This window comes from Lathamus discolor, chromosome 6, assembly GCF_037157495.1.
Source record: "Lathamus discolor isolate bLatDis1 chromosome 6, bLatDis1.hap1, whole genome shotgun sequence".
In the NCBI taxonomy this organism is placed as follows: Eukaryota; Metazoa; Chordata; class Aves; order Psittaciformes; family Psittacidae; genus Lathamus; species Lathamus discolor.
Window position 1 is genome coordinate 84,591,763 of NC_088889.1, and position 21,085 is coordinate 84,612,847.

The 21,085-nt window shown below is 40.6% G+C and overlaps 3 protein-coding genes across 6 annotated transcripts in view; 1 reads left to right on the top strand and 2 right to left on the bottom strand.

Moving 5' to 3' along the window:
* LOC136016729 (ubiquitin carboxyl-terminal hydrolase 42-like) overlaps positions 1-1,616 on the bottom strand; it is a 16,374-nt gene extending 14,758 nt beyond the window's left edge. The window contains exon 1 of one of the 2 annotated variants that reach the window (XM_065684356.1): positions 736-1,616. The gene's annotated coding sequence lies outside the window, so the exon portion shown is untranslated. The remainder of the gene's footprint in view (positions 1-735) is intronic. The other variant, XM_065684355.1, reaches the window with a different exon arrangement.
* EIF2AK1 (eukaryotic translation initiation factor 2 alpha kinase 1) lies at positions 1,123-16,827 on the top strand. Of its 2 annotated transcripts, XM_065684358.1 has the most exons (16): positions 1,123-1,213; positions 1,325-1,475; positions 1,929-2,087; positions 3,899-4,035; positions 4,790-4,821; positions 5,280-5,379; positions 6,205-6,285; positions 6,722-6,819; positions 8,402-8,455; positions 9,205-9,559; positions 10,679-10,790; positions 12,144-12,250; positions 15,379-15,499; positions 15,626-15,705; positions 16,017-16,250; positions 16,628-16,827. In XM_065684358.1, the coding sequence occupies exons 2-16, from the start codon at positions 1,379-1,381 to the stop codon at positions 16,751-16,753; spliced, it is 1,893 nt and encodes a 630-aa protein (XP_065540430.1). In that variant the 5' UTR covers positions 1,123-1,213; positions 1,325-1,378; the 3' UTR covers positions 16,754-16,827. The 2 variants fall into 2 exon arrangements, with proteins under 2 accessions (XP_065540430.1, XP_065540431.1); XM_065684359.1 differs by lacking the exon at positions 16,628-16,827 and having other exon boundaries at positions 1,151-1,475; positions 16,021-16,141.
* Positions 11,244-20,969, bottom strand: AIMP2 (aminoacyl tRNA synthetase complex interacting multifunctional protein 2). Of its 2 annotated transcripts, XM_065684361.1 has the most exons (5): positions 20,767-20,969; positions 18,867-19,070; positions 18,128-18,359; positions 17,228-17,609; positions 11,244-14,169 (listed from the first exon to the last, which is right to left on the bottom strand). In XM_065684361.1, the coding sequence occupies exons 1-5, from the start codon at positions 20,965-20,967 to the stop codon at positions 14,118-14,120; spliced, it is 1,071 nt and encodes a 356-aa protein (XP_065540433.1). In that variant the 5' UTR covers positions 20,968-20,969; the 3' UTR covers positions 11,244-14,117. The 2 variants fall into 2 exon arrangements, with proteins under 2 accessions (XP_065540433.1, XP_065540434.1); XM_065684362.1 differs by lacking the exon at positions 11,244-14,169 and having other exon boundaries at positions 17,087-17,609; positions 20,767-20,967.
* Positions 20,970-21,085: the final 116 nt, after the last annotated feature.

Consider the following 21,085-nt stretch of genomic DNA (forward strand, 5'->3'; position numbering starts at 1 on the left):
GGAAGCAGGACCGCAGCAGTGAGCGGCCAAGAGCGACTCTGTGCTCATGGCAACTAACGGACGAGGGGTGGGGACGGCGGGAAGTGGAACCCTTCGAAGCGTTCGATTCCCCGCGGGTGGCGGCAGGCCCCGCCAGGAGCCGCCGCCTGCTCGCCAAGCAGGGAACAACGCCGCTCATGCTGCGGGACCTGGGGATCCCGGCCGCCCTCCCGCCGCCTCCGGTAGGCGGGTAACTAACGCCGAGTCCCCGCGCCGGCATCAGGAGGAGAACGAGAAGGGAGAGGCAGGTGGTGGCGGGCACCGGCGGGACCTCGGCCGCTCGTGAAAGCGGGCGCACCGGGGAGGCAGGGCGCCAGGCATCGCCACCTCTTGCCGCGCCAGGAGGGGGCCGGTCCCGCCGGCACAGGGTGTGGTGGCGGTGGCCGGGCTGGGTCCGTTCGCCGCATGCTGGGGACAGCGCCACGCCCCGTCCGGGGGTCCCACCTCCACCGGCTGCCCGCCATCCAGGAGGGCAGCGGCCGGGTGCCCGGGCAGCGCCCCACCGGACTGGGCTGGGCTGGGCTGGGCTGAGCCCAGCCGGCTGCTCCCGCCGGTCGCTTTTCCTTCCTTTTCCCGGGCCGGCCCCTCCCCCCGGCCCATTGATTTCCAGGGAGGGAGACGCACGCGGCGATGCCGGCTTTTGCCAGGCCGCCGCCAGGCCCGAGTCCGTCCCCCCCCGCCCCCCAACCCCATTACCTGGTTCGGCCCCTCTTGACTCGGCGCTGCCGGGTCCCCCTCGCCGCAGCCCCCGCCTCAGCCCGGTCCGCTCCGCCTACAGTTACAGCCCGTCGGGGAACAATGACGTCCCTCCGCCGGCCTCTTGCATCCGGGGCCCGGCGCCGGCCGGGCAAGCGGGCGGGGGGAGGAAAGGAGGCGGTGGCGGCGGCGGGGGGAGAGAAGCGAGCTCCTCCGGGTCACACGGGGACCAGCACCGCCCCTGTGCCGCTGCCGGGAGCCGCTAGAGGGGGCTCGGCGACCCCCGGTCAGGGCGAGAGGGCCGATGGCACCGCGGCAAGGTGGTGCCGCGGGGGAGAGGAGGAGGTGGCGCGGGCCTGGGTGTTCAGCTGGACGCTTGGTGGTCGATGCGTGGAGCTGCAGCCGTCCGCGGAGGTGAAGGGTCTCCGCCAGCCCCACTTCCTAGGGGGGCGCCTTGTCTTCCCACAGCGAAGCTTCGGTACGAGCCGCTTCCTCGGCTGTAGCCTTTCCGCCCTTTTCTGCCTTCTAGGCTCTATTTGCCCCTCACCGATCTACCTCTCCAGCTAACGTTTTATTGCTCTGAGCTCAGAGAGGCGGGCAGGCCCCGCCGGCCGGAGCCAAGGCCGCGACCACAGCGCCCGGCATGTGGCGGGGCGGATTCCCGCCGGGGGCCGCGGCTCCCCGCGTGCCGCCGCCCGCCATCGAGTTCCCTGAGGAGAGCCCGGAGCCGCGGTTTGACGGTAAGCGGGGTTGGGTGCAGCAGGGCGGCCCTGTTTTCCGCGGGGAACGTGGGGAGCAGGGAGGTTCCCCCCCTTCCTGAGGGTGACGGCTCCCCCCGGTTAGGAATGCAGGGGAGAACCACCGCCTTCCTCGTTACTCGTCGTCTTGAGGAAGCGGCAGCCGCGGGGATGATGCAAGAGCGGGCAGGCCCCTGGTAGCGAGCGCCCTGCCCCGCAGCGAGGGCTCCCCCCTTCGGGGAGAGAGAGCCTCGTCCTCCCCGTTAGCTCCCGTATGCGCTTGTAAGAATAAATTAGGTTCCTAATTAGTGTCTTACGCTTCTCTTAAGTGACTGCTTGTGTGGCGCCTTTTCGTGAGCCGGGACGCTGTTGAAGCTGTGTGGGTTGATACATGGTTTTGATGTGAATAGGCACATACTGAGACCTAAATTCATTCTTCTGACTGGCCTTTTCCAGAATCGGATGTGCCCGCGGAGCTTCGAGTTGCGAACGGGTCACAGAAGTTTGTGAATTTTACTTCGACGATCCAAAACCAGCTGCTGCTTGTGTCACTGCTGGAGCACCTCTGCCACATGTACACGCACAACCCTGTTCATTCAAGGTGTTTGTTCCGAAGTTAGTAAGAGTAGTTATTTCCTGTCTCTTAAACTGTCTTGCTGCAATATATGCCAGATGCTTCTGTGTAGAATTATAGTGTAATATCAATAGAAAGCTGTAGGTCTCATCCTATTGGGCCAAGAGTAATTTGGAGAAGAGGATAAATACCCTGAATCAACTCAAATGGGACTGAGGATGTGTCTTGATTTTGAAAATAATAACAGAATGTTGCTGTAGATATCTGCAAGGATCAGACAGTTCTATAGAAGCTAAATCATGTGAGTTGCGTCATGAGAAGGGTAGCAGGTAAAGTATCTTTTAAATCGGATATAAAAACACAGAAGAGGAATGTAATAGAAATGTTTATCAATAATATATAATACTGCTACTAAGCTGTAGCATAATCTTCACTAAATCTTTCAAAATCGCTGTCTGTGAAAATTAAATATCTTTAAAAGTCTTTTATTTTCCCATAAAGAATTATGATATAATTGAGGGAGCCTGGATTTTGAGGTGTGAAGCATTTCTTTTGAAATGTGTCTTTTTGGTATGTGAGTTATCTTAGGTATTTTGTTCAATTAAGCACATATTTAATGCATTTGAGAAACAATCTCTGAGGTTTTTCTCCTACTGTATGTGACTGTAGAAAATAAAATCTGATACTTTGCTTGTACTTAAAATGGAGGCCACTTATAGCATCCAGTAGGAACAGTGCAGGCAACTGTCAGTTTTTTTGTTCTTGAAGTAAGATGTAGATGTTTGCCCCCAGTCTTAATGTCTCTATCAAAACAAAAAATGCCAAGGAAAAAAAACCCCAAAACAACCCAACTAAATTTCTTCCTTTTGGGAGAGGAACAAAAAAATGCAACCTGGGCATCTTCCAAAGTACGTAACTGCTTGGCTTCCTGGTGTACTTCTATGGAAGATTACATTTCTCCATTGGCACAGTTTAAACCAGTTTCCCAAGTGGAATAAACCTGATGAATGAAAGAAAAAACATGCTGCAGTAATCCTGTCTGTTTTGTGGTTTTGACTGGTATATTCGTGTTGGCAGCGATGGGGTTTTCCCATTTTTTCTGCTGTGCGTAACTGTTCATAAGGCTTGTGTAGCAATATTCCTGATTTGTTATAAGTTCACTTTTAATAAACTGTATCTCCTTTAAAAGATAAAGTAATATGCTGGTTTTTTTATATACTGGTACTAAAGAAGCATCTTAAAAAAACCTCTTAGAGGCAAGCTTATTTTAAGACCTTGGAACTCCTAAAACTTTCAAGGGCATTTTTGTAGCAGCTTTGCAGTTGCACCAAGCTCCAGTGTTAGGTTTTTGTCTGCCTTGGAGTTGTTTTTCTTCAGGCGAGAAAGATGTGGTGCTTGGGAGGGAGGTGAGGGTGGGAGGGGGTGTGTGCACAAATGTGTGAGTCTGTGAATTAGAAAATCTTGACATTGCCAGTTTTTATTACAAACATTGTAATTGTTATTGTAAACACAGTTTGAATTTCTCTTTTCACTGGTCAAAATTTGTCCAGAGGTAACAAGTGGATGCTTGCATAATTTATCTGCTGAGATAAGGTAGGGGAGGTGCAGTTGTGACTACAGAGGGCATGGCAAATAACTGTTATGCAAAGGGATTCCCACAGAGCAGCTCTAGTTTGGATTTAATTAGTTTTTCTTGCTAAGGGTATGGGAAACTGTATCAGGGTAGGAGTGACTGTTCAGATTTGCAAATGCACTGTCTTTCAAATAAAGTTTCTCATTTGCAGACCAACTGGTTATATGGTTTTACTGGCAGGCTGTATTTAATGTGACCTTTCTCTGTTCCTTTGTACAGTACTTCGTCAGGCTTTCACAAGAACAGGGTTGCTCTCCCCTTTTGCTTTCTGTGATGAATTTAGTACTGTAAGACTGCAGCATAATAGAGCCATTACTGAACTAATGAAAGCGGCTAATCGACAAATACTTAATGGGGTAAGCTTTGTTAAATTTCTTTAGCAACCTCTGCATTAAGGGATTAACACATCATTGCATCCAAGGAGGCTTTTGTTTAGGGGTTCTTTTAGTGTTGATTGGGTCTTCTTGATAATTGTACAAGACGGTATTCCCATTTTACCTTCAGTGTTTGAGATAGCAAGGTTTGGTTCTATAGGTGCAAACCAAAGCTTGGGAAGCTAGCAATATTTTGTCCTTATTAAATAATAAGAATTTTAAAAAAAGTTAAAAAATCCTTATAAGCACAGGTAAGGTGTTTTAAACATTGCTACTTTTTTTTTTTTTTTTTTTCCAATGGACAGACATCCATTTTCACTTTTAACTGTTCCAGATGATTATGTCAAGATCCTTCTATTTATACTGTGAAGAGCATAATTTGTATAGTGTTATGTGCTTCAGGCTGAATCAGACCAGTTTGCTTATCTCGCTGCTTGAACTAAGCTAGTTAATTTTGTCTTAAGCACATTTTTAGAGCCCTCATTTTATCCTGTTTGCCAGCAGAACTCTAAAAGGGCAGTAATCTCTCCAGCAGAGAGATGTTAGTAGATGACTGGTGGGATAATAATACTTTAATTTGGTGAAGCTGTCTGCAGAATGTGAATGGCTATCAGTAACACATTTTCTTTTAAGAATATGGTTGTAGTTTCTATTTTGATTAAGCTTTCCGTGCCGATGGCATGGTAGACATTATTCTGTATGGCATGTTTTCATGTTGGATTTTGTCGTTTTACAGGAACTTGATAATGGAGATTCTCATGTAATTGGGTACGTATTCAAAACATTTAGAAATATTAAACTTAATTCCCCCCTTAAAGAGCTCCATTCTGAATTTAATTAATACTGCATTTCATATTTTGGCTGTGAAACAATTTGAGAATTGCTCCAAACTCTCAAAATGATCTGGGGAAAATTCCTTCTTCAGCACAACTCTCACAGTTAGTGCCACCCTTCAGGAAAACAAGATTTCTCAGACATAAACATAAAGAAAGCATCTTAATACCTCTGTTAACATAGAGTGTGATTTGTAGCACATGTGTATGCTGTTGCAGTCTGCTGGTTTTCAGTATTCACTGAAACAGCAAATCGTGCAGCGTGATGATGTCGAAGTATTTGCTGCTTCTTTTCATAATGTAAATAGTATTTCTAGGTTATGTACTTCTGTAGCCTATATAGTACCTTACCTGTAAGTTGTAACTTAGTTTAATGCAGCCTTTTTTGACTAGGGAAAAAGAAGTTCTGTTTGAAGCACAGTCTTCACGATACCTGAATGAATTTGATGAGATTGCAAGGCTAGGAAGAGGAGGATATGGTAAAGTATACAAGGTATTCTTTACCTTCTGTTTATAACTGATCAGTTTATGTCTAGTTTTTCTTTGAAATTTAGAGTTACTGTTTTGGCTGGTTTTTGTTGTGCTTGGGTTTTATTTCTAATGGAAAAAGAAAAATACTTATTTTCCAATAGAACAAGTGCAAACCTGCACATGTGAAGGATGTTGGCATTTAATTTCAAAATATGCTCAGTTGCGGTTTCTGTTTTCTGTTTGTAGGAAGCAGGATGTATGAGATGTTTTACTTCATGAGTTTTGATCCTTTTTAAGTGAATGAAAAATTCTTGTGTGAAGTACTGTGATATATATTGACTTAAAAACAAGCCACAGGAACTGATTAGTCTGCACACCCCAGTGTTCCAGTTGTTGTGCTTGAAAAAAAGCAGCCTTAAAATGGATGTAAACTGTCCAATCCAGTGTTGATTAATATTAAATACTTTAGCATATGGCTAGCCTACGGTTCCCCACATGGTATGTGCCATGTGTAAATGTCACTTGTGGTCTCATGATTTACTGCGAGCCTGTTTAAGCAGTTATCAGGACCTATCAGCATTTTATTATTGATGGAAAGATACGTGTAAAACCACGTATTTCACAAAGATTGGATTAGATGTTTGCAGTCCTGTAAGAAGGAAAAAGTAGAGTATCCTTATGTTAGACAGCTGAGCCTAATCCCAGTTTCACTGTCTAATATGGGTGAGATGTTATATGAATGGAGTGCAGAAATTAAGTTTTAGAAAATAATTGGTTCTAAAGGATTTAATAATTCATTAATCTAAACACATTAACATCTGTTTTTTCCTTTTGCAATTGTTTTCAGGTTAGAAACAAGTTAGATGGTCAGTTCTATGCTATCAAAAAAATTAGCATTAAGAAGGCTACAAGAAGAGATTGCATGAAGGTATACTTTTTCCTGTGTTTCATCTCTGGTTTAATTCCCTATCTGCTCTAGCTGATTCTAATAGAATTTAGTAATGCAGTTAATATTTCCCAAAACATAAAAAATGTTAATAATGGATTTATGCATTCTGAGTTTCTATAGATTTGACACTATCAATACCTAGTAGAAAAAAAGTAAATTAGAGGCATTTAAGTCCATTAAATCATAGTATCGTAGAACTGTTAGAGTTGGAAAGGACCTTAAGGTCACCACCTGAATTTGCTCATCTCTGCAACTATGAAAATCCTAATTAGTTCTAAAGCTTCAAAATTTTCTCTATTACTATAACAATTTTATCTGTTCTTTCTCTGTCAGAAACTTACTTTTTGTTATCTTTTGGGTTTATTAAGTACTCAGAATAAAGAATGGTCATACTGTTTCTTTTTGGTCTTTTTAGGTGCTACGAGAAGTTAAAGTGCTTGCTGGGCTGCAGCATCCTAATATTGTAGGTTATCACACTGCTTGGATGGAACAAGTTCAAACAGTACATCCAAAAGGAAAGTGCAGCATATTATGTCAATCTTGCTTGCATCCTGCTTATAATCTCTGTACTATTATTTCCAGGAGAGTATCACTTCTCTGATAAAATAACTATTTTTTTATCTTTAAAACAACAAAAAAATCCCCAAACTACAGGTGACCATCAGATCTTCATATCCTTCTGTGCACTTCGGTCTCTTGCATAATAACTTACCTGTTAGTTAATGGTGAATTCAGAACTGTCGAAGTACTAACTTCACTTCCGGTAATACATGAGAAGGATTTTAAAGTTCTGTGAAGTTCAGTGGAATGCAGTGAGAACCTTTTAACACAAGAAGTAATGAGTTGACAAGGAGAAGAATGAATATTGAGGGATAAGCCACTTCAGATATTGGGGAAAAATGATGAATAGAATAAAAAAAACAAACCACCCAAAATTTTGCTACAATTTTTTAAAATCTTGGAGTTGTAGCAAAACTCAAGCAAGTCTCCCACTGTGCCTTTCTTCCTATCTGTAAGAGTTTAGAAAAACTGAAGGAAACTGGAAATAAATAATGGGGGGGAGAATCCCTCTTATTTTGCTTTTGACAGGAGAGTTTTTCAGTTTGTTGAATTGCATATTATAGTCCTACAGTGACAGAGAAATCTGTTGGGTATTTTTTGTGTGTGTATATATCAGCTACTGTCTGTAACTGGTGAGAATTTATCTACGTTTATGTTCATTTTACACCTTCTTCCCTGCCGCTTTTTTTCTATTCATTTTCTCTGTTCTTGGCTCTTTCCACACGTCCTTTGGTCCCTTTGTAATCCTAATCTGTTGTTCCTTTCCTTTCTTGTTTTTTACTGGAATACCTTTAGCAGTTAAATCTTTTGATCCTCTTATGCTCTGTATGCCTTTACTGCTTTCCAAATCAATGACTTCATGGTCAGCTATAAACACAAAAGAAAATGAATAGGAAGTTGTCAGTATGATAATACAGACAAGACTTTCTAACTAATGATACTGAGAATCTTGAAGGATGCAACTTTCTAGTTGTTAGGAGTACTTCACAAGTATGCAATGGTGATAAGTATGTAACTAGATCTGTAAGTAGGTCCTGTGGTACTTAATGGTTTTCCCTGGCTTAGAAGATTGGTATTTCATATCTCCACTGTGCTAAAATAAACTGCTTTTTCACATAAATGTACAATTTTCATGAAAACCATTCCAAAATATTAAGTATCAAAACAGCAGCATAGTGTTGCAAAGGATGGTGTCTTGTGGAGTTGCTTTTTTAGCTATTACATACATGAGAAGCTATAATAGCATAATTTTGAACAGGCTACCTTCTTAAAGGTTAAATCTAGGTGAATTTCTAAGAGATCCCAGTACAACCCTTCAAGTGACCTCATGCAACACATATTTTCATTTAAAGAAAAACAAAAAAACATATGGTTGCTTCTTATTAGATTAACAAGCACCTTTTGCAGCAGCAGAAATAGGGAAAAAACATACCTGTAGGTAATGAAGTTAAATTCAGTAAGATGCTATAGATTAAATATTAATTTATAGTATTATTTTGGTTTTTAAAATACCATATTTATCTTTTCATCCTGTAGGTAAAACAATAATGGAGTTGCAGCCATTATGTCTGGAGCAAGAGAATAGGAAGTAAGTATTATAAATCTCAATGATAGCATTTGTCTTTAACATAAGACTTCTTTTAAAATAATGTTAAGAGAGTACAGAACTCAGCATAGATTTCACAAGTGCTTTTTGCTTCTAAAGTATTGCAAAAAAAGTCTTAATTATCCTTGTCATTGTTTCTCTTCTTGTTGCATAAGCTGAAGAATATTACTGTATACTTCTATCTTCTTTGGATCTCAGTTTCTGAATATTTGAATGTAGTACTGGGCTTTAAGCTTACTTCAGAAGTTCTGTGCCAGTCAGAAACACTGATGAGTTCTGTGGAATCTCACTAGAGCGATGGCGCCTTCTGCTTCTCAGAAGTGTTGATTAGCCCTTTCAATAAGGAGATGGAGTCCTATGGGAATTATAGCATAACTTCCTAAGTTAGAAGGAATGGAGTTCCATCATACTTCTGTCCAGCGAATGCTGTGACCTATGACTGTATGTATCTATGAGCTGACTGGGTCAGCTCTCAGAAATCCCTGCTGGGGGAAGGTATTAAAAAGGCTGGAGCCTGCACTGTCAGTTATGTAATCCTAAGGTTTTATATGGGGAAGCAGCTGAACTTTTACTCTGGAATGCAGTTTGCAACTGGAAAAAACACAAACCCAAATCAAAAAAAAAAAAACCCAAACAAACAAAACCCAACACTTTTCAGAATGGTGTCACAAATAGATGGTATAAAACTAGGTACATGTTTTGATATCTCTGCATTACTTTATTATTTTCAGTGATCGCTGTCACATTCAGAGTGTGGAAAGTGGTAGTTCAATTATCTTTGCCGACCTTACTTCTCAAGAAAAGAAGTCCTGTGACAGTACCAGTCTTAGAAATCTGGGTAGTGAATCGTGTATGAATGATTTTGCAAACAACAATAGTAAAGAGTGTATGAAACCAAATAAATGTGAATTATCCATAGAATTACAAGAAGACTTTGTAAGTAGTGTTAGCAGTAGATCAACTGATGTGAAAAATCATCCATCACGGGTAACTCATACTAGTCTGGAACAAGATGCTAGCACTGGAAGTAAGTCCTGCACTGAAGAATGCTCGAAGAATCATGTAGCTGTCTGTGGAGAGTTTGAGGTAAATGCAGTTTTCATTAAATATACTTACCTGCTATCTACTTTAACCATGTTTGTAAAGTAGTTTGGTAGACAGAGGAATGATTTATAATGATAAATTAAAAAAAAAAAGAAATTACTGTTATTAGAGTCAGGAATACAGACAACTTTTATTTAAATGGGTAACACTATTACAAGGAAGCTGACCAGAAGGGCTGGCAGAAGTCAGCAGACAAGAAAGTTACCATCATCTTGGGTCCTTTCAAAGTACCTACATGAATAAAAAGTACTACTGCATAAAAAACCCCAATCCATAATTGCACTTCAAAATCCTCAGCCTTCAGTAACCACGGCTCATTCAGATATTATTAATGAGAGTGTCTAGGTATGTCATGTGGTGCCTGTATAGTGTAGGATTCCACATGGAAAAGAGAAAAGCAGATGGGGGCATGGAATCACCACTCTGCCTATGCTTCTAACACTTGGTTGGCATTCATACCACTGAAATGTCTTGTATAACGCAACCAGCTCTGGAATGCTCCAAGCTTTTGATATCATTTGGAGTTCCCTCTTGCAAAAAATCCAAGATTTTAAAGGTGTTTGCTTGAATTGTCCAGGCTATCAAATGAACTAGTACATTATCAGATACTGAGTATGAAATTACATACTCATATTAATAAATCAGATGTTTGGACTAGATGAAAGGTCATTTCCAACCTAAATCATTCTATGATTCTATGAAATTCCACATTGAGATGGATTTTTTCCTAATTTATATTAATTTTCACTGTTTTCTTAAGCCAGAATGAAGCTGTTCAGTGTGTCTAGAAGCTTTAAACTCTAATTTGAATATTAAGATATGTAGCTGGCTGTTCTTTTAGTTTTTATCATAACAATTGTTATGATATAACATTTGAGGACAAGCAAAAAAAAAAAAACCACCCCAAAACTAGACAGTGTTATTGCATGTGCTTCTTGAATGCAGTAGATTAATAATACTGTATTTGATGTTATTTTGGTATCTGACCGGGTATTTTTAGCTTAATGAACAAATTCAGATTTGATTAGCTTTAAAGAAAAATAACTAAGGAAATACTGTATGTTAAAGTGGCAACATCATAGACTATTATTTTTCTGTTAGGTGGAGTATCGTTTGATGCTTCATATACAAATGCAGCTGTGTGAAATATCTTTGTGGGATTGGATTTTTGACCGTAATAAAAGATGCCACGAGAGAACAGAGGAAATGTTCAGTAAGAAGTCTTAACAATTTTCTGACTCATTATGAAGCAAGTATTTCGTCTTTCCTAATTAGAAGTCCACTTGCCTGATTTTGTTTTACTTCAGCTTATAATATGGATCTTCTTCATTAGATAAATAGAGTCATCATTAGATTCTTTATTCATTCCATCAGCTAGCAGCTAGTATTGAATTTATTTTTGATGTTGGTAAAGAGACTTAAGTTCCTGGGTTTTAGACAACTCTTCAAAAAAGAATGAATGTGTGCCTGAGGCATAGTTGTTACCTGGAGACATCTCTGCCCGAGCAATGCTACTTAATTTGGAATAGTTTTTTTATTGGCAGGATCTGGTTTTTCTCAGAAAGCTGTTTAAATAATTAAAATTCTGCTTTGGTAGTAGTCTTGCTGGTACAAAATAGAACTCTTTGCTGGCTAATTTATCTGCTGTGGAAAATAGGAATACATCTTCTATTCCAGACAGATGACAAGAAAAAAGTTTATTCTTAAGAATCAGAAATCATACATAGGCTGATTTGTCATTGGTCTAAAGCATGTAGTATTTACCTTGCTGGAACGGCCTGAGGAGTTCTCATGCACTGATACCAAGATGTCTTCAATAACTGTTGACATTTGGAAGAACAAGTCTAATGCTCTTAAAGCATTAGAGACATGTTCCTTTCTCTGGTTGTATAAAAAAAAAAACAAAACCATATGCTTAACAGATTGTAAGGCATAAACTGTATGATTAATGTTTAATCTTAGTTTTAATCACTATTAAGATAAATCTGTTGTTCTCTTTAGTCATGGATGCCAGCTATCAGCTGACGTCTGCTAATCTCTCTTGTAATCGTAGTCTTTTAGCATAAATAAGCTAAAAAATGGTGTTCCTGGTCAGGGAATGACAGAATTTACTAGGCATTTGACCTAGTAGGGTAGCACAACAGCAGAAGAATTAGGATCCAAAAAGGAAGGCTGCAAATTGATACTGATACAGAAAGCATGTTGTTAGGTAAATTAATATTATTTCATCTGGAATTGTATTTTTCATTCCAATTCAGTACTTCCATCTAAGTAAAGAGTTTTTAAATTCATTATCAAGTAACTGTCTGATGGAGTTCAGAAGAATCTTTTCAGGCAGACACATCTTCATGACCCCTGAATTTTCCTTTTTGGAATTTGGCAGTTACTGTTTTTGAAACAGCAAAAAGATCTTAGGAGAAATACAGGAAATTCCATTTATAAATTGTGCTCATTCTGTTAAAACTTTCTTCCATGTCATAAATAGAATTCAACAAGACAAACCATCGTAAGCTTCAATAGCTCATTAAAATTAGCTAAAATAATTTAGATTTTAAATTGTTTTAAGGTCCATACCATCTCGTGGATGTCTGCTGGACAATGAAAATTTTTCAGGAGTTACTAGAAGGAGTATGCTATATCCACAGCATGGGAGTGATGCATCGAGACATTAAAGTAAGTTCATTGAATGAACTAATTACACTTGAGGTTGAAGAAAACAAAGATAACTTACATTATGGGAGAATGAAAGCAAATTTATAGCTAAATTTGAGAGTTTAAGAGTTTAGCTGTCTTATGTATGAAAAAATACATTGTTTCCTCTACACCAGTATCATATTTCCATTAAGCATTGTGCTCAATTACATTGACTTAACGTGAATTATGATTAAGCTCTGGAAATGTTTTCTCCTTTGTGGAGCCATTTTCTTGTTCTAAACAGGGATGGTCAGATTGGTTTGGTTTTGTCTTGGTCTTTCCTTAACCAGTGTAGGACTAAATTTCGTAATTACCTAAAATTACCTAAATTAAATTATTTTAGGTAATTATAAAAAATAAGCAAAGCCCAGTGAGTATACCTCAGTTGGCTAACTGTGTATCAGCTTTGGAAAGTATGTTCAGGTTATAGTTGCAAATAATTGCTGTCTTTCAAAATGGTTATTTTCCTTAAGGGACTGAAATTGTAGGTGATGTTAGTGACTGAATGAAAAGTTTTGGTTTCATTCCAATTAAAAATAATGAAGAGCAGACTTAAAATAGTCATGCTATTCTAATCATTCAATTTATATGTTCCTGTGAAGTGTTTTTGGAATTCCAGTCATAAGAATAGTTTTGACTTAAATGTGAAGCATAAGTAGATGGATTTTGCTTAATCTGACTCAAATAGCAAGGACATGAATGTGTATTTTCGTACTTTGCTTCCTAGAGGTTCTCTGCATCCAATACAGTAACTATATGAGGAAATGAGTGTAAAGATCATCTTGATTATTAAAACTCCATGTGTGGAAACTTGGAACTACTTGAAAACACACAGTGTTCACTCTGGATTAATTTTATTGTTTCTGCCAGCTGTTTCAGGATCAACTGCTTTTTGGTTTTCCTGTTAAGCATCATCATGGCCTTATTGTCCCAAGTCCTGGTAGTTGTATAAAGAATTCCATAGTGGGAGCTTGGTTTTGAGGCCATGCTTACTGTTTTCACCACACATTCTTCTAAAGGTGATTTTGCAGATGTCTTACAGAAACAGTAATTTTGTGATAATGTTACAAGGAAGTCTTTCAGCGTTTGAAATTTTGAGAAGTCCAGTGAGTGGGTGGGCTTGATTATCTCTTTACTTCAGTGGAAATGAGAAGCCTAGCAACTTGTTCAGCACTGCTGTATCTTTTAAATTTGATCTGCATTGAAGAAATGAAGAGTGGAGATTGCCCATCTCTGATACAATGTTCATGTCTGCTTTATACTCTAATAGAACTATTTCCCTTCTTTCCACCTGAGCAGGCTTCATGAAGAGCTTTTCGTCCTTTATGATCTTGGGTGTTTACATTAGCTCCATTAATTAAAGAGATGCAGTCTGCGTTGACATCTAAAATTCTGCTTATGCTGTGCACACTGCAGCATGAAGGGCAGTTCTTCCACAAGTTGGACTGGCAAAGTTAATGTTTGTTCCAGAGGTGATTAAAGTTGCTGTCATCTCTGTGTTTAGTGACCGTGCGGCTATGTGAAGAGGTGTCCAGCCAGACTTGTCATTGTCCTTTAAGTTAACAATAACGAGTGGATGTAGGTGGAAAAGCACCATCAGACTGTTGGCGTAAATATAGAAGACAGATAATTACTGATTTTCAGGATTTATCTGATGTTTTTACATTTTGCAAGAAACGGAGACACATTTCTATATTGTGCTCTGAGGTTGTCTGTGAACAAGTATTAAGAGTTGCCATGACCTAACGGAACCTTGGTCATTAACTTGCATTTGTTAACCACAGCTTGTGCCCAGCAGGAATGCATAAGATAGTGTTAATGCCTTCAGTTCTTTTATTTCCTGATTTTATAGCATGAGGAATGAGTCATCATAGTTGAGCTTCAGGTCAGTGAAGTTCCTGGAAGTGCAAGCAAGCAGAAGTTTCATCTTATTTGTACATACAGACATAATCTGGGAGTGCTTGAGCCTCTAGATAATAAAACTGAAGAATGGTTTAGATTGGAAAGGATCATAAAACCATCTAGTTTAACACACACCCCTACCACGCACAGATACCTTCCCACTAGATCAGGTTGCTGCAAGCCGCATCCAACCTTGTCTTTAACACTGCCAGGGATTGGGCAGCTACAGCTTCTCTTGGGTAACCTATGCCAGTGTCAGTAAAAAATGTCTTCTCTATATCCAATCTAAATCTACCCTCTTCATTTTAAAACTGTTGCCCCTTGTCCTGTCACTACTGACCCTGGTAAAAAGTCTCCCTGCTTTTTTGTAAGCCCCCATTATATATTGAAAGGCCACAGTAAGGACTCCCTGGAACCTTTTCCTCTCCCTGCTGAACAAGCCCAGCTCTCTCAGCCTATCTCCACAGCAGAGGTGCTCCAGCCCTCTGAGCATCTCCGTGGCCTCCTCTGGACTTGCTCCAACAGCTCCACATCCTCCTTATGTTGGTGTCTCCAGAGCTGGATGCATTTCTCCAGGTGGGGTCTCACAAGAGCCGTAGAGGGGGAGAATCCTCTCCCTTGAGCTGCTGGTCACACTGCTGGTGATGCAGCCCAGTACATGGTTGGTTTCTGGGCTACAAGTGCATACTGCCAGCTCGTAGCTAATTTTTCATCTGTCAGCGCCGCCAAATCATTTTGGGCTGTTTGCAGTGTAAGAAGTATATTCAACAGTCACTGGTCATTTTTTGTTTGAGTTGAGATATGCTACTTTTGGTTTATATTGAGCAAGAAAAAATTCACACTCAAAATTAAGAAGAGATGTGATTCTGCCATAGGTTGCATTAAGTCAGGTATGCTATCATTTGGGGAAGCAAATTTCCCATTTTCTGCTGGGAGAAAAAAAAAAAAAACCAAAATGTTACATTTCCACTAAAGCTATTTCCTGTTTTGCTTTTCTTCCTTTTTTCTACATCCTTCATACGTGTTTTTTCTGCCCAAATGGTGTTGCCAACACATAACTTGGTACCAGCTATGACTTTTTCCCCCTCTCTCACTAATGAGTGTTAATTATACCTGTGAAACACTGGATTTTATAGTCTTGAAACAGCTGAAATTTCATACTTACTTAGATATATTTATAGATTTTATACTGTCTTGTTTTGTAGCCCAGAAATATCTTTCTACATGGATCAGATCATCGTGTAAAAATAGGAGACTTTGGATTAGCCTGCAAAGACCTTCTTTGGGATCATGCAGACCAATGGTTTAAGACAGAAAGGAAAAATGGTAAGAGAAAAAAGCTTAATGGGTTTCAGTGATTAAATTTCTATGATATTAAACCCATCAAATATCAAATTCTGAAGCGAAATGGCAACAAGGTAACACTAAGAAGTGTAAATTGCCTTTTTAAAGGACTGACGCATACTTCAGGAGTGGGGACCTGCCTCTATGCCTCACCAGAACAATTGCAGGGATCTCACTATGATTTCAAGGTAGGAAGTAGTAGTATTTTTTCTCTAACACATGAAGGTGATTGCAATAAGACAAGTCTTTCAGTAGATAAATATATAAATATCCCTCCTACTGTTTCTCCTAATGTTTTTGCTGAAACATGGCAAAAATAATTTGTTTCTGAGATCTTCTTGAGGAAGGTACAGTAGTGTCCTGATACTTTTCCTATTATCAGGAAACTTCATTGTCATGAAATGTTTTCATATTGTGATTTTCTTAATGAGGAAAAGAAATCTGCTAAGTAATTAAAAACAGCAGTTATACCAGACTTTTTCCTTCACTCCATTACCAGTCAGACATGTACAGCATGGGTGTTATCCTGCTAGAACTTTTCCAACCATTTGGAACAGAAATGGAAAGAACAGAAGTTCTTACATGTTTACGGAATGGCCAAATTCCTCATACTTTCTATAAGAAATGGCCTATTCAAGCCAAATACGTTAAACTCCTCACCAGTCAGAATGCTACAGAAAGACCAACGGCTGCTCAGCTCCGTGAAAGTGAACTATTTCATACCACGGAACACGTAAGTTATGTCAATAACCTCAACCTTTACGGGATAAAGAAATATAAAAAGAAAATGGCTTTTGTTTTCCTGTATTATTGAGGTTTTTTGGTTTGTTTGTACCTTAAGAGCATTGCGTGATCAAGACTTTTTTCCAATTACAGTATTTATGCCACTGTATTAATGTTTCTGGTGTCTTTGCAATGAAATAAATGAAGACTGGGCTGTTGATTTTGAGGTATTTTTATAGGTCAGAAAAGGTTGTGAAGCTTTTTAGCGGCTCTGCAGAGTCTTTTTATAATTTTCCTGTGTCACGCTTTTTTGTTTGTGGATTAAGTTGTAGTATCAAATACGCAGAACAGCATCTATAAATGAAGTACACTGGCTCTCATTTTCAGGTTATTTCTAACCTGCAACAGAAGGTGAGACAGCAAGAGGAAGAAATAGAGAAACTGAGAGAGAGAATAAGACTGCTTTCAGAAGAACAAGGTGAACAACATATGGAACTAGGTTCCCCTGTTTAAATATGGGAAGAACCTCTATTGCATGCTAAGTTATATAGAATGTTCTTTTTTTTACATAAATACATTTCAATGCATTTTGATTCTCCTGTCTGTTCTTTAAAGGTATTCATCTTTTTGTCTTAGTTCAGAAGTCTCCAGTCAGCAGAAAGTACTCATGTTGCACTGAGCCTCAGGACAACTTAACTTGTGTAAATCAGCATTTGGGTTACTGGGGAAAAGATAACGAAAAAGTGCAGCATGTATTTACGTAAGACTACTGCACATAACTTACAATCATTGACAAATACGCCTGTCATGCAGGAGTTAGTAAAAAGGAAGGGCAACACCCAAAAGTTAGCTGTAATGTTTTTATTGATTTTAGAATTCTGTCCAACTGTAGTACTCGAATACATCTCAGAAAGGATTCAAACCACTACAGCAGGCATGAGGGGGAATAAGATTAAAATTACACCATTATCAAGAGTACAGGCTTACTTGAGTAGCTTCAGAATAGAGCTGAAAGGTGCCAAGTTCTCACACGACTTCATCCATTTTTGCACATTGGCTGGGGCAGCATTGGCACTACCCGTTTGCTGAAGCACAGACCACGCAACAATGTCTGCTAGGGTGAGTTCATTTCCCACCAGCCACACTGCCTTTCCCAGGGCAGCATTCATAGAGCGCAAGACTGCTCCTTTTTCCTTACTGCTACCTTCTCTGAGCTGGAAAATGGCTGTATCAACCCAGCTGTCAATCAGAGTTGAAGTAACTGCATTGTACTTCTGGCCCAACAGGGAAAAGAGAAATCTGGCGATGTTCCCTTCTCCTTCAATAGGGCACATTGTTTGAATGCTAAACTTCATCTGGGGTTTTGGAACTGAAATTAAGAAAAGGAAAAAAGTGAATACCACATGGTAAAGAAGTTAAATATAATGGCAATGCCATGATGTGTTTTATCTTTGATGCCAGCACCACTGTTAACATAATTAATCTAAGGAACTATTTCCCATTTTCTGAGTCTGCATACACTAATGCAGGAACCTGGGACAGAGAGATCACTTTTTGCACATTTCAGCCAAATCTCCCACCTCATTTCTATTCTAGTCAACTTATTTCTAGACATTGAAAAACACTTCTATAAAAGAAATTCTGTGGGTACAACCAAGCATGTAAATGCCATGTGTATTTTAGTAGTGGTAACTACAAACACAAGTCTTCCTCCTCTGTCCCCATCATTAACAGCTATAAAAAGAGAGCAAAAATATTATCTGCAGTATGTATCCATCATATGTCAGCACAAGGATGCCAAAGCATCTGTTGTCAAGATTTTAATGCCCAAGTTTAATTTTCTCACCTATTGTACAATACTGATCTACAAGATAACTTTGTTCTTACCATCCTTCCATATAAGAGTAAAGCCCAATTGATACTCGTGACGAGGTTGCTTCTTAGTCTGCTCTCCAAAGCATTTCAGGAGGTTTTCTGGCACGCTTTTCACAGATGAATGTGTATGAACAGCTGATAATATTTTATAGTGTTCACAAAGCAGATTGTGCAGTACTAATAATGACAATGGAGGTAGAGATGGACTTGCATTGATTACAACATCTTTCAGGGCACCATAATCCTGAATGGAAAGTAAAACATTCAGCAGAGAAGACATTGAAAGAGATTTTGTTTGACCCCAAAGAGTACATAACTATGTATGTGTGTATCTAAAATTCTAATGCTACTCAAATCTGTTCCAAGTTTGGACATCAAAAACTTGTTTAAACATTTAAAAACCTTCCTCAACATACCATTCAAGAACATGACTGAGGTAAATTTGAGACAAATCTGAAGGTAAAGTTAAAATTTCAAGCTAGTAACAAAAAACCAAGTGTCATCATTTCAAAATCAACTATTCTAGTTTAGAATTATATCCAAATAAGAATATATGGGATTTATTATTTATAAACTTTTGTATCTATAATCTGGATGTTCAAAATTATATGGTAGTTGTAGGTTATTTGTAAGGATATAAGACTTGTCTAATGAGTTCTGAGTGTCCCAGGTTTTAATGCCACCCTTCCAACCCTGAAAATTTGAGAGCAGAGAAAGTACCCATCAATGTATATGGCTCAACTGAATCTACCTTTCCAAGCATCACATCCAAATCTGCTCCATTGGCTGTCAGAGAACAGTCATTTGTTTGAATTATGTTAGTTACATCAATGTCAGCATCTGGGGTTTGTGTCATCTTTGAGAGACCATCGACGGCACTCTTCAGTTCATACAAGCGTTTCAGAATCAACTCCTGGCGGGCTTCAAGTGCTTGAAGTGAAGGATCAACCTCTTCCTACAGGAGAGAAAACCAAGGTTGCGTAAATGTTCACTCAGCTCAGCGTCAAAATAGTCCACAGCTTACTTGACAACAAGTTTAGAAAGACTTTAAACACCTTCAAATAACTGGAGCATCATGGAATGTCATGGTCTTATGTCAACTAGTTGTCTTGTCTTTAGTATGTATGAAGATGGTAAGCAATGGGTTATTTAATCAAATTTCTGAAATCTTGCATAAAATTCATTTTCTTTAAACCAGTAGCCACAGCAAACTGTCTAACATAGTACATAGCAGACCACAACCACAGAGACGTAAGGGTGGCATTTGAAAAACCAAAGTTATCTCATCAGGATTCTCTCCAGCCCAGAAGAGCAGACTGAGTTTGTGCTAAGGCTGCCAAACAAGGAAATGTTTTGACAATTCAGGAAGTTAGTGAAGTAAAAAAACCTGCAGGTTTGGCTGGATGGTATATCATATGAAATAACACTTTGTAGCCATTCTCTGGTTCAGCGCATATAAACTGTACAGAAAAAAAGGTGACAGGCTTTGTTAAATGTTAATCCCAAAGCATGTTATCTCACTTATCTTACCAGTCTACCTTTTTTAGAAGATGAAAAATGTATTCCTGTGGGAAGTATTAAGTCTACAAAGTTGCAATAATGTTAAAGTAGTATCTTGGTATAGATAATCCATTTTCTGAATAAGGATTAATGGAATCCAACCTATCAACCAAACTTCCTTTCAATCTAATGGATAAAGAGATAACAAGCAAGATATCCAAGTGAAATCCTGATACCCACTTACACAACATTCTTAAAGGTAAGACATGGAAACACCTCCTAAGTGACCATTATTTGCCTACACGTTTTCCTATTATGCAATTCCATGAAATAAAAACCACTCTCGGAGGAGATGGGAAGTTAATGCTGTGGTTGCAGGGGGAGGGCAGCTTTGTTAGCATTCCCATGCAGTTCTGCCCCAAGTCTACTCCTGCTCGGTATCACCACCAGCAACCTGGGCGAGGGCACAACACGTACGCACTGAAAAGACTAATGCATCAAGCTAAAAATGGCCACAAGCAGCCTGGAAGAATCCAAAGCATTCCTGACACTGGAAGAGGCTGGAATCAACTAAATTAATGTAACAATGTTTTGCATTTTTGTCAAATACAGTAACCGACACCAGGATGGAGAGCGTGTCGCTGCCTCGTTCCCATCTCAACAGCAGAGACGAAAGCCGGGAGCGTGACGATGCAGCAGGACGGGACAGGGCATGCTGGGCTAGCTCCGTGTTGCAAGCGCTTGGCCCAGCGCCCAAAAATGCCTGTTTCAATGTAAAACCAGCAAGAGCCACAGGCGAGAGCCCCGAGAAGCCAGGCTGCGAGTTACCGAAAGCTTAGCAAGCACCACAGAGAGCTTTCTGACAAAGCCGTTTTTACTGAACCCTCGCAAGCGCTGCTGCCAAGCGCGGAGGAACCCGCGCGGCCTGTGCTACCACGCCGCTCCTGCGGGCTGAGGCAGGCGATCACGAGTGCCCGGCCCTGGAGCCTTCTCCCAGCTCCCCCCGCCACCAAACCCCAGCCCAGCGCGGCCGGAGGCGGGTCCGCCGGGCTCTGCAGCAGAGCGGCCCCGGCTCGTTGCCCACTCCCGAGAGCAATGGGCCTTCCCCCTGGCTGTCCAGGCGGGCCCAGCCGCTGCTCCCTTGCTCCTACCTGCGTTGGCGGCGAGTCCGCTGGCGGGCGCTGGCTGTGCAGGCTGTGCAGACGGTACATGCAGGTGGGCAACTGCTCCGCCAGCACCGCGCCACCGCCGCCGTGGAACGGCCTCACCTTGTACATGGGCATGGCGGCACCCGCCGAGAACGCGCACCCCGCTCCCAGCAGCCGGTGAGCCCGCCCGCCCGCCGTGCCCATTGGCTCAAGCTGGAGATCTGCGCCTTACTGACTCACCCGCCACCCAATCAACGCTGGCGGCTGCCGCTCCGCCTCCTTGTCGTCTTCCTATTGGCCAGCGTGAGCCATTAATTCTCCA